At 38.2% G+C, this 13,438-nt stretch overlaps 1 protein-coding gene across 1 annotated transcript in view; it reads left to right on the plus strand.

The window, feature by feature from the left end:
* The window catches only part of LOC145464359 (lymphocyte-specific helicase-like), a 46,585-nt gene extending 39,369 nt beyond the window's left edge, over positions 1-7,216 (plus strand). Inside the window, exons 14-19 of the mRNA XM_081448215.1 lie at positions 190-329; positions 1,501-1,723; positions 2,488-2,607; positions 4,499-4,615; positions 4,779-4,938; positions 6,728-7,216. Coding sequence (XP_081304341.1) covers positions 190-329; positions 1,501-1,723; positions 2,488-2,607; positions 4,499-4,615; positions 4,779-4,938; positions 6,728-6,981 — 1,014 coding nt within the window. The 3' untranslated portion in view covers positions 6,982-7,216. The remainder of the gene's footprint in view (positions 1-189; positions 330-1,500; positions 1,724-2,487; positions 2,608-4,498; positions 4,616-4,778; positions 4,939-6,727) is intronic.
* The last annotated feature ends 6,222 nt before the right edge of the window (positions 7,217-13,438 follow it).

The raw sequence follows: 13,438 nt of genomic DNA on the forward strand, positions 1-13,438 counted from the left end.
TTTTTCTTGTAAATGCCTTAAATGTACAGCCACTGACCAGTTGTAAATTATATTTTATAATTAATTATTATTATATTATTAAATCATTATTAGATCTTCATTTCAATTTGTTGCGTAGTATTCATCAGTAATTTCAAATTTGCCCTATCACAGCATTTTGTAAGTTATAATTGAATGCTTTTCTTCCAGAAAACAGATGGCCCAGTCGAGTGCAGTAGTACTGGACGAATAAAAAGAAAGGGCCGGCAAGACATCAGTTATAAACTCTTTTTTAGTGACAACATTGATGAAGATGAAATGCAGGACTATTATTCAAGGCAAAACAACAGGTTTGAATTAAGCTCACAGTTTATTCCTCCAAAATCAAATGTAGCCTTGTTTGAATATTCCCCTTGTTTGGAAAGCCTTGTCCTGTATAATTATTTTTATTTTTATTTGAAAACTACAGTCTAAGCTTGTGACGTTGTGTAAACCTGATTGGCGGGCCCTTTTTATCAAGGCTGGAATTTTAGCTTGAAGTTTTTTTCATAAGTTCCTTGTCTGGGTAACTGCTGATACATGATCACCTTTCTTGTGGAATTAGTTTATTGAATCATTGTAATAAATAAATTGGGAATGCACACTGCATGTGCTGTTGTTCTCTGTCACGGTGCATAAACTGAATGATCATTATGTCGTGTTGTCAGGTATCAAGGGCTTCCAGATCATTTCTTCATAACCTTTGCATTTTTTTTATTGCAATAACATTACATTACATACAAAAATTGCCTACTCTACTTACAATGTTAACATAACTTACAATTTAACGATACCAGCAAAACTTACAATACTAACATTATTTACAATTTGTTACATTACTTTCATTTAGGGGGTTAGCTACAATAGGAGGCTATCTCGCATATTGATTGTGACTTAGATTTATGTTTCTCAATTTTAAATTTAAGAAACTAAGCACACTGATTGGTTAAAAATCGTGTTCCTATAACTCAATGGAAACAGAACTAGCACGAGCTGTTGACGTAATGATGGTGCAAGTAAAGAGAATTTACATTTTGATTATCAAAGTTAACAAGTTGTTTTCCTTGTTTTCGTCGCATTGTTCTAAAAGAAATAGAAAGCATGTTCTCCATGTTTCTATCAAGTTATAGAAACACTCGTGAAAGTTTGGGAGAACTCGAAAAAGCATTTCTCGTTCTCCCAAACTTCCACTCGTATTTCTATAACTTGATAGAAACACGGTACATGTTTTCTATTTCTTAAATACAAAGGTGATTTTTCCCTCCAATCCCTAGTAGTATTGATGCCTGAAACACTGAGTTTTGTGTATTTGCACAAAGCCCTCCTTTTTTGCCAGACATGAAAACAAGGCAGATTACTATGAAATAGCAATAATATAGATCCCTCATGTACTTTTCTGTCTAGCAACAAATAATGCAAGATAATATTATTTTATTCTGGGTTCAGTGACCATGGATGATAATGATGAGTGTTTGATTGCAGGAATGTTGCCGCCTGCACCAGTGCTCCAACTACAGTTGTATCAGTCTGTATGACTAATATCATGATGCAGTTAAGGAAGTGCTGTAACCATCCGTATCTGATTGAATGCCCTGTTGACCAGGAAACCTTACTGCGCAAGGTTGACGAAGAGCTGGTAACAAGTTGTGGCAAGATGCTCCTCCTTGATCGAATGTTACCTGAACTTAAAAAGAGAGGACACAAGGTACTACTTCAAGAATAATTAATTATCTTTCACTGCTGGAGCTGGAAATAACACTCTGACTTCAATGATAGAAATAGTTTAAATAATTATTAGAACTGGAGTAAATGATTTTATGGCTTTATAGTTTTCTTTTTCAATTGTTTTTATACTTGGAGGGTCTTTCCAACGATCATATGATACAAAATGTTTATACTATTAATCAACGGTAATAATTCTTATCGTGATGTCTGGCCACATTACTTTTCAATATTAAATCTGTTCCATTAAAGTATCCAAAGATTTGATTTTTTTTCTTCAATTACTCTGTAACTTTAAAATCTACCATGGAATACTAGCTATAAAATGTGAAAACCAACAGTGTTTCAATATTGGCTGAATGTCAGTATCATGTTTAAATGAAATGCTATAAATACTCAACACACGTACAAAAAACAGGTCATTAACAAAAGAAATGCATATGTTCAAGATGTTTTGTCAAACATGGAGTTCTCCATGAATGATCTCAGTCTGTGTACTCAAATTTGGATTTAATTTCTTTATGAACAGCATCTAATAGATGTCAAAATCCAATTTCCCTTGCCACTTTCTCTTTGTGCTTCCCAGAGGGAGCTTATCCCTATGAAGTAGCTACAAATATATCAGCATTGTCCACAGTTCATTGTCCAAGACCTCCGTTTATGTCATAGTTCACAGTTCTATAGTTTCAAAGAGGGTAATAATTTGGGCTAGCAAAATGTTGAAGATTATCATTCCTTTCAACTTAGGTGTTGCTATTCTCACAAATGACCCGTATGATGGATATCTTGGAAGATTACTGTATCCTACGGACCTATGGCTACTCCAGGCTGGATGGGCAAATGAAAGTGTCAGACAGGCAGGAAGAGGTACTTATTACATGACTAAATTAGTTTAGAGGGCCAATAACTAGAATTGTAATCCATCAAATATTTTCGCTCATACGCGATTGGTCTTAACACGTCACGTGACCGAATATTCCCCAGCTGAAACTGGGGAATATCTGAGAATATTCCCCAATTTTCAAAACTGTGCGTGTTGCAAAAAAGATTTGAAGGATAATAAACACTATAGCCTCCATTTGGCGCGAAAATATGCTCAGATATTTGTCCTTGGACATTGTCTGTTCCTCGAAACTCACAGTTTACCTAGAGCTACGCTCTCGGAAAACTGTTCGCCTCTCGGAATAGATGTCCGCGGACAAATATCCTAGCATATTTTCCCGTCAAATGGAGGCTATTGTTTATTTAACCAATCAGATTGCACCATTGCCGCTCCAATATTCTCTCAGTATTGGACGGGGCACTGTCCCAAATGATCCAGCACGATCACTCGAGAAGATATTTGGTTGTTTTATAGCTTACGTCCCTGAAAGGATTTGGTTTAAACATAAAAGATTCCATTTCTTTTTCTTCCAACTCTCTTTCACCTCTGGTTTGTTTGACATCAGGCATGAGTATACGACTAATCGGCTCCCAATTAGAATTGTGCGCTTTTTTCCAGTTCGTGATCGTGGCGATTTTCTCTCATTTTCAGTCGTGTGAACCGTATTTGGAGAATATCGGACCTTGGTCTTTTTTGTACAAATCTTGCACTGTCAAGGACTCGGGCCGATATTCTCCCAGTATGGCCCTCACGCTTAGTTGAGGTAATTCCATCAAAATAGAACTCACAATAGATTTTCTTTCAAACTTTACCTGTGGGCTGCTTACATCAAGAGAGCTTAAATTTTGAAATAAAAAAGGGGGGCTCCGGTATTCGTTTAGGAGCAGGAGGACCTTCAATAAACCCCATAATTCCTTAAATTATCTGCTTTCAGAAATATTTATATTTGAACCATTCACTATACACTTTGTGAGAGCAGAAAAATAGGGAGAAAGTTAAGTGGAAAAGACATGAATGGGTGTATTGCATCAAAGTTCAGGAGTAATTTGATGTGCGTTTCATGATAAAGGCACCCATATTTAGCCGACAGGCATTAAATACGTTCCAGGCACGCAGTGATCTTGAGAGCACATATTATCTTTTCCGAACACCAGCTATGCTCTCATTTAGTTTTTTACTCTGCAATAGAAATTGGTCTATGTTCACTTTATAGGAAAAAGGTGATCGCAACATTTGAACTAAATAAAAAAAATCGTTGGGTCCCGGTACTCATTTCCGAGAAAAAAAAACGATTTTTGTCTCTCGCTAGCCAAGCCGTTTTGCAAAAGCCACCATTTTGTATATGTTGTGTATATGCACGCGTCCGTGAGAGCGCTAATGACGCAAAAATCGTGCGCAGTAGGGATGCGCAATGCAATTCTTAGGAATAACCTTAATAAGATATCTTTAACAGTTCAATAAATTGCAATAAAAGAGCGACTAAATATCAAGTGCACAGCTTTATTTCCAGTCTATAAAGTTGAACGTTAAAATCGATGAAAATTTTTGCAAACAGGTCTAACAGGGCTACGGAGTAAGATAAGTAGATGATTCTGCATACTATGAAACGTCCTGCTGGTGACTTGAGTGTACAAAGAAACATCAAGTCTTGAGTGGGGTATTGTACATTATAATCAATCTTATTCTTCCGGTACATGATTGGTCTAACAATTTTTTCGTGTGATGCAACTAAACTGGAAAAGATCAGTTATATCTCCTAAGTAATATTCTCCAAATTGCATTTTTTTTTTTTTTTTTTTTTTTTTTTTTTTTTTTTACATTTTCCACTCCTCGGATTACAAATTTTGAACCTCTGTGAATGTTTTGCGTCCTTAGATAAAGAAATTTGAAGCTGATCCATCAGTCTTTGTATTTCTGTTAAGCACAAGAGCTGGTGGGCTTGGTCTAAACTTGGCTGTAGCAGACACTGTTATTATCTATGATAGTGACTGGGTGAGTTGCTGTTCATGATTTTCCATGATTTATGAAACTGCATATCTGACATTAAATCCGAAAATCCGTTTATTTTATTGCTTTGTACTAATAACCTTCAGTTAAGTAGTTAACTCGAGTGCTAAGTTAAGATTAATTGCTTAATTTGTTTGTAATTTGTTAGAATCCTCAAATGGATTTGCAGGCTCAGGATCGCTGTCACCGGATTGGTCAAACGAAACCAGTTATTGTGTATCGTTTTGTGACTGCAAATACTATTGATCAGAAAATTGTCGAGAGAGCATCCACCAAGAGGAAACTTGAAAAGATGATCATTCACAAAGGTTTGTACGTAATTTGTTGCGTCTACAACTTGTTAGTCTGCATTGTATTTGAACTGAACTTCTGGTAAAGGAAACAAAAACATGTTACACCTCTTGACTGCACTGCGCTCTTGGAGAAGTTTATCCTTGTTTTTCAGTATTTTCCAAACCTGTAGGATGTTGTATTTTAGTGTTTTCACTCGACATAAGTCGGTACGAGAACTTATCCTTCACGGTTTTCCGACTCGTTTCCAGTTTGTGGTCGTTCCAGAAACACACTCAAGCAGCCTCATTCTGTTATACAAGATGTGAGTGAAAATATTAGAGTTATACCACTTTTTTAAATTTTGCCCTAGAAAATTGTGACTAAACAGCTGTTATTGTGAAAACTTCTTCCCTATTTTTGGATTGTGTCAGTTTGAAGGGTTTTGCTACAACCCTGAAATTATCTTTTAGTGGAGGAATTGTGGATGATGATTGCATGATGTTTGACAAAACGTGAAGTTATACCGTTTAGGCCCGGTTCACACGCTATACTTCACATTAGCTGAATCGAATTTGAATTTAGGCCAACCCAAATTAATTTAGACCGGCTGGATTGATTCAGACGCCGATCTCAATTCCAGCCCAACTAAATTCAACAGGCGATAAAAGAGCATTTCGATCAGCGCTGATACGTGCTGAACTCCCTTAAACATAGTAGACAACAACCAACAACGATCCAAAGCCATCTTGTGAAAAATATAAGAAAAGTCGCCAAAATAGATTAAAATTCAACATGCAATTTCAACTTCCAACCGTTTTGTATGCCATGAAATACAACACAACTTGGGCAAAAAGCCCAGCTGCAATATTCAGGTTAATTCACAAATGCAATGTTCACACGTAATTCAAACATAAGCACGGAAGCTATGATGAATGCACATTTATCTTGAAGTTGTTTACCAAGGTGGCAGCAAGTACCTTGTACCTGAAAACAGGAAAACATGAGCTGCACAAATCAGCTTCTCTGATGAGTGAAACCCACCAGTTTGATGTGCTGACGCACAATTTTATAGACATACTCAGGTCTTCAAAATATGTTAAAAATTGGTTCGGCTCATGTGAAGATCGGCATCTGAATCAAAGCCGGTCCTCAGCCGTTATTCCCGGTTGAGCCAGGCGTGAACGGCTGAGCCGATCCGAATTTAATGAGCCGTTTCGAATTGATTCAGACACCATACTTCACACGAACTGAATTCAATTAATTTGATTTGGTTCTTGTGAAGAACAGTGTCTGAACCGAGCCTTAGCTAATGCTTTGTTTTCTGTTTTACACGATTGTTTGAAAGTTTGATCAACCGAATCATTCGAGAAAATCTCTGGAATTATGTATTGCATTTTGAACACTTTTCTGCTTTCCACGAAAACAAATGAATAGAAACATGTCAATAAAAGTTTAAGAAAGTTAGTTACTTCAGAGCTATCCAACACTTATTAGTTTGCTATTTGACTTTAACCAATTTTGGTAAACCTTTTTCAAACAGAAACCCTGTATTAAGCAGACATTGGAGCATTGATTGAGGGTGTGCCAGAATAAAGGTTTATCCTAATTTTTTTATTACCTGTTTCATTTACTGCAGGAGCCAGACATGGTGGCCTGTTAGTGTCCTACACCCGAGATCAAGCGTTCTGGGCTCAAGGGTAGAATACTCTAGCCTCACGGGCCTGTCTCCACCTTGGAGTAACAAGATTCTTGTTTAGGCATTACCTCTTATATGAACTGGCAAAGATTAATCATTGTTTGGTATTTGTGTTCTCATCACTGTAGGTAAATTCAAGGGCAATCAAGACACAGCTGTTATTGATGGGAAGGAACTTCGTGAATTGCTGGAGATGAGGGACCATGAGAAGGTAGTTTCCAGTGAAGATCTGGTGATGAGTGATCAAGATTTGAAGGCCCTGCTGGACAGGAGTGATCTCTTGACTAAACCTACACAAAGCAAACAGAAGAAATCTCCACGATCCAAAAGAAACCAAAACTCTGGCTTGTTCCGTGTGCTGGACAATAGTTCTGATTCTTGAAGCACTTGCTCCTTTTGCAACGTTTTCTTTGTGTGAGATTTTGTTACACTTTACTGGAAATAACATTACCTTTGTGATGATAATTTTTTCATAGCTCTTTTTATAGTTGGTTTTGTTGATATTATATTATATAATGGTTTTGTTTGAACTCTTTTACTGCATTTTGTGTTGTACATTTACTATTTTTTTAAGAATAATTATGGGAAACTTGATATTAAAATTGATTATATGGGCATTTTGTGTTGTGTATCGTGTTTTCGCGGTTTCATTTGTGGTTGACGTGCTTGAAGACAAAATGCGATTTTCACGTAATGATAAACAAGTGAGGAAAACGGTTTAAAAAGAACAATATCAAAATATGAAGACATGACTGATCAATCATGTCTCCGCAGTTCAAATACATGATCTTTCATATATTCACTCGTATTCTTCACCATCTATGTGCAAAGTGACCAGTTCTCAGTTGGCTTGATAACTCATTTCGTAGAGAACTGCACTGCTATCGCAGACACTGGCAGATCTAGTGGGGTGGTGCAGGGGGTGCGCACCCCCTTGAGATGAAACCTTCTTCATATTCACTTTTAAATTTGTTTACTCACCTGTCAGTTTACGCCATTCCTTAATGGTGCACCCCCTCCTAAGAAAAATTCTGGATCCACCTCTGGCAGAAGTCGTGGGTTCGAATCCCGTTCAAGCAGGTGACATTACATCACATCCATTGCAGCTTCCTTTAGTTATGCAGATTCATTTTCATATACAAGTGAATATATGAAAGATCATATATTTGATTTGCGGAGAAAGATGTGATGTCTTCATTTCATTTTCATATATAAGGTTTTGTAGGAGAAATCGCTTGGAAAAAAATTACCAGGTGAAAAATTATTTTTACTTGCAACAATCCTGTGAAGAGTACTGGCTTGCTTCATACTTTAGAATTCACTAGAACAAAGACAATCTTGGTCGCTGGGGTACTTGCTTTGGTCAATTTGAATGAAGCCAATCAGTTTGCATCAAAGGCAGCAAGGAATTTTAAAGGAGAAATTTGCTGTCGTGTGGTCTTGTCTGTTTCAGCCACAAGCGACGTTTTCTATTGAATAGCTGTGCTCTTACATTTGAGTAAAGCCAGAAATTTACAACGTATCTAAAACAAAATTTTCGATCGTGATCAGTTCTCTGCAAACCTATTTGTCACTGTTTACATGCAGGGAGGGTGTCCCGGCTGACCAAGTTACCCCGGGAGAGCCAACTTTTCATACATTTCTTCAGAAAACCAAGAGACGTGATCAGTCTCTTGAGAAAACCCATTGAAGCGCTGACATGCTTGACAGGGTAACGCGCTTTCCTGGGGCATCCTCTCTACATCTACTTGCCTGAGCAATCTGAGCTATGAGGGCTATCTTTTTGCCATGTGCTCGGTTTGTGCCGGGTTACCCGGCTAGCCGAGGTGAGAACCGAGGGTGAGAAGACCATGTTGTATTCCAAGGCCGCTTTTAACGTTGACTCCCTCTGGTGGTTACCCTCAATATAACGTCGAGTGCAAAATAATAGTACTAAACGCTGAAAAGTGGCCGCTCGCGGAACGAGTGACGAAAAAACTTGCCACCAAAATGGTTCTTTTGTCCCTTCTTGTTTGTTGTGCTTAGCAGCCACTCAAAGTATAGGCCACTGACTATCCCGCTTGTTAGGCCGCAAAATGTAACAATTAACGTTGACGCAAAATGTAGCATTAATGAAAGAATTGTAACAACTTTTTAACGCAAAATGTAACTACTCTTATCGACAACGATATGCATCATCACAGTGGTCAAAATGTTGTGGACTCACGAGGCATCCACAACAAATTTTGACCAGTGTGTTGACGCGTATCATTGTCGATAAGATTATACACCTTCGCTAAGCCACATTTCGATTTGTTTGTTACCACAATATCAACGTCAAAGAAAATGTTTCTTTTTTCAGAGCGCGAGCTGTAAAAGGCATTGCTTGACACATCGACGCGAGCAGCGTTGTCTGGACTCTTATCGACGGCAGCAAATTAGCCAATCAGATTGCAAGACATCTGCATTTACATCTTCATTTAGAGCGGTTTTCAATTGAGTGTCGAAAGTAATTAGAAAATTACTTTGGTTTTGGTTTTACTTCGGTTTGAGATTGGCTGAGTGGGCTAATTGGTAAGTTATTGGTTTGGCTTTGGTTTTACGACACTCAATTGAAAACCGCTCTAATAATTGATAGCGCTTTCGCATCCAATCAATATAAAGTAAAGAAAAAAAAGAAAAGAATAAATATTGAAAGTGAATGCCGTAAATTAATTGTAAACCGCTATAAAAACTAATTACATATTATAAATATGGAAAATGAATATTATTTAATTAACTTTAAATACTAAATAATCATTTTTAATTAATGAGACAATGATTTTGAGAATTCTAGTCTCTTGTTGTCCTTGGAAAGAAGCTATAAAAAATCATGATTGCAACTTGGTAATATAAAGGACAATTTAAAAAATGATCTAGTAATACGTTGTTTGGGTAAAAAATCGGATATTGGCAGTGCAATTGAGTTGTTAACTGCTGAACAGAAACATTTAATCTATGATTTCTACGTCTGACGATTAAAGGATCTAGATCTAATGACTAACATCTCTGTTTTGGTAAAAAATATTACTAGTAGAGCTTAAGCTACATTTCTATTCACTGTGTGCGGGTGGTTAAACATGGTCACAACAACCTTCAGCACAGCTTTAGCTATTATCTTTTGATGGTCTAAACCTTATGAAGTATGTTCTTTGGGATTACTACTGTTTACGTTACTATCGATACTAGTAGAGGTAAAGTGGGAAAGAGGAGTGAAGCGTCACAATATTCCCAAGTTTTCAGAAATTAAGCTGATGCGCTTGTCAGATTAGGTGATTATGGCATAATTGTGGTGTCTTCCTTGCCACTAATGTTACATACATTCAGGAGCAGTTTCGAAAGATTCAGTTGTCTCTGGCACCTGAAGAATGGTTACTTAAACGACTTTCACTTCTTACCTAAACTTGCTTTTAATTACAATGTACTGTTGCTTTTCTTATCATGAAAAACACCCATATACTTGCTAAAAAGCTAAAAGGGTTAAGTCATAAATTAAATTGAATTAACCTTTTAACAAGGGTAACAGAGTTGTTCTTCCCCTCTACACTCTAAATTCTGTGCGCTGTAAAATATTTTAATTCGAGTAACAGTGTGAAAACCAAATGATTTAATCTAATACAGGCAACTCTTTCCTAGCAACCATCTGTGGGTGACCACTTTTTTGTGCAGTCATGTGATTTGTAACGTCTCTAGCTGTGACTGACAGGTGTTAGTAGTTATTCCTGACTTCGGACATGTTGTGTATTTTGTTGTTGTTTGTCTGGCGTTAGAACATACTAAGTTACGGCTATGTTTTAACCCTCCTTGCCGGCCAGGGCAGTGTCAGCCAGGGCAGTGGCGAGGCGGGGCTGCAGGGAAGACCTTCCGCTGACTTGCGAAGTCGTCTGGATCTCTTGAGTGGGCAACCTTTGAAGTAAACACACATCCACTTTGTAGACTTGAAAGATAAGAAAAGAAATGTGAGAACAAATAGAAAAAAAAAATGCAACAACACGTAGATCAGAACATAAGGAAGGCCCAGAGGCCTAAATCTTGCATTCAGCACACTATATACTGGCAGTCCTGCACAAAAATGGCATGGCTCAACGGCCTAAAACAGTGTAATCACCTAAGATCAACCCGTGATAAACGGGCAGTCCCGCACAAAAATGACATGGCCCAACGGTCTAAAACAGTGTAATCACCTAAGATCAACACATGATAAACGGGCAGTCCCGCACAAAGATGACATGGTCCAACGGCCTAAAACAGTGTAATCACCTAAGATCAACACATGATAAACGGGCAGTCCCGCACAAAAATGACATGGCCTAATGGCCTAAAACAGTGCAATCACCTAAGATCAACACATGATAAACGGGCAGTCCCGCACAAAGGTGACATGGCCCAACGGCCTAAAACAGCGTAATCGTGACCGCGCGGTATGACTTCTCCATAGACAGATTCCACTGGACACTGGACTGTACAGCACCGACAAGCAACTAAAATTCTCCGAATCAAAAGGGAACTGTTATTTGCCCCATGGAGATAAACATCTTTACCGTTCTCAACGAAGAGAAAATCAATAACAAAAGATCTGAAACCCCACCTACGCTCCACCAAAAAGGCCAAAAGGGAGCTGAAAGGCCAATAAAGAGTAACCAGTTCTATTGACAAAAACATATGTGGCGGATGACATTTTCAACTAACGAAACAGGTGGCACCAGCCAACAGGTTTCTCCTACCCAACTAAATGCTAGAGAATCTTCGAATAGAAACTGGGAAAAACTTGATTTTTTTTTTTTTTTTTAACTGGAAAAGTAATCAATTGAACAGCGACCCCGATAAGAGGTTACTTCATGAAAATAGCTATCTTTAACTGACCAGTCATCAATCGACGATCTTGCATAAGTAATCAGCTTTCTCGTTAAATGAACGAGGTATCAACTCAGCCTCGATTTTGATATTACTTTCTTTGGCGGTATCAAATATATCACCGGCGAATTGAAGCGAACACAGTTTCATACTACCAGAATCGACGATCAAAGGTACAGATTGGTTGTCAGTAAACCACTTAACAGAGCACCCTGAAAGAAGATGTGCAAACTTTTCAAAGCAAAACAAACACAGTGGAGTTCTCTCCACGCGGTACTCGATCTGGTATCTACATAGAATCTCAGTTTTTGTGCGAAAACAGGCAATGTTACCAATGGCAATAAAAGCAGCCAATCCAATAGCGCTAACATCCGAGCATACAATACAAGATAGTCTGCGAGCAACGTCTGCAAAACACTGGAATTGAGATACGAAACATTACTCTTCCAGAACTCCAACTGTATGGAAACTGACAACGGGTTAACAACAGCAGGAGCACACGCGCACTCGACCACTGAACCTATGGCCAGAAGATCAGAAATAGCCTGCTCGACAAATCACTATACTGGACTGGATGGCTGAGTGATTATTAGAAAACTGAGCTGAGGGTGGAATGTAAATAAAGAGAATCTAATACCCATCAAAAATAGTATCGCGAATAAACCAAGAAGCACCTATATGATTTAAAAAATCTACATTAACCATAAGGTTGCCTTTAACTTAAATATAATGCGTTCTGTCCTGATAATCAGTCTTTTATTCATTCATTCAGTCATTAGGGCTAGTACAATTGTTAACCCTCGGACTAACACCCCCATCGTGGCACAAGGGGGATGAAACCCTCTCCTTGGGTTTTCGTTCTATTAAGGTACAGGAAGCCCTGAGCTTGCTCTATAAAATAATGACATATTTGTTGGTTGTGACGTCGCATGACGTCATTTGACCCACCATCTTGGATAATACTATTTTCTTAAAAAGTCAAAAAATAATCTAGAATGCTTATGAAGCCAGAATGCTTATGAAATGTACAATTTAGTGAAATTCAGCAAAATGATGAACAAAGCTGGAAAAAAAAATACAGAAGTATGTCGAAAAAGTTGATTTTTGTCCAAACCTATACGAAGTTTGCGGTTGCCATGACAAAATCAAAAGTAATGGACACAATTGACATAACCAAAATTTACGCGAACGATGAATGAACAGCTAAGGAAATTTTTCAGCCCCTTAGAGTAAATTGTCTTTTCAAGACTTCCAAAAAACCTTGAATCACATGGTTCAACAAAATTATCAATAAGTTCAACCGGGTCTCCCAATCATTTGATTAAATTGAAAAAATTATATACTCATCTTATCCCATTCTCTTCAATGCAGCTTGGTATTTGCCATAAGTATGTATTTTTACTGCTTGGAGGGGCTGCAGCGGCTCCTCTAAAACGGCTTGGGCAGGAAGATGGATTTGCTCAGTGGCTTCTTTGGCCGCATCTGAAACACTTGTCTGCTAGTTGAGGCTGACGTCCACGAAAGGACTGCATGCGAAAAAAAACAAAAAGGCTGACTGAGAAGAAAAATAATTGCCAGTGGACAGTCCATGAGTGGATGGAGCTTCACTGGATGTAGAGCGGGTAGCTGTAGAGTTGGCCAGCTAGACGCATTTTTCCGCTTTTTCTCCCGGATCTTAGCTAGCGTTCGCACTTCGGCTGATCAGAGCTTTTTCTCTTCCTCGGAATCTTCGGCGAGTTCGTCGATTCGTACTTGCACTGCTGCCCAAACAGCGGGGTTCTTGTCCGCGGAACGAAATAACTTGACTGCTGAAAGGTTTCCTTTTGAGATGGTCTTGCTGGTCCCGTCTGTTGCATCCAGCAGAGAGTTGCTGAACTCGTATTGTACTTGAGTTAAAAGAACTCGAAGCCTTGGATACCGTTTTTAGCCTCTACAGTTGAGACTGAGTGGCAGCTTATTTCTCGTCG

The sequence above is a fragment of the Orbicella franksi genome, chromosome 12 (genome assembly GCF_964199315.1).
Source record: "Orbicella franksi chromosome 12, jaOrbFran1.1, whole genome shotgun sequence".
Taxonomy (NCBI): domain Eukaryota; kingdom Metazoa; phylum Cnidaria; class Anthozoa; order Scleractinia; family Merulinidae; genus Orbicella; species Orbicella franksi.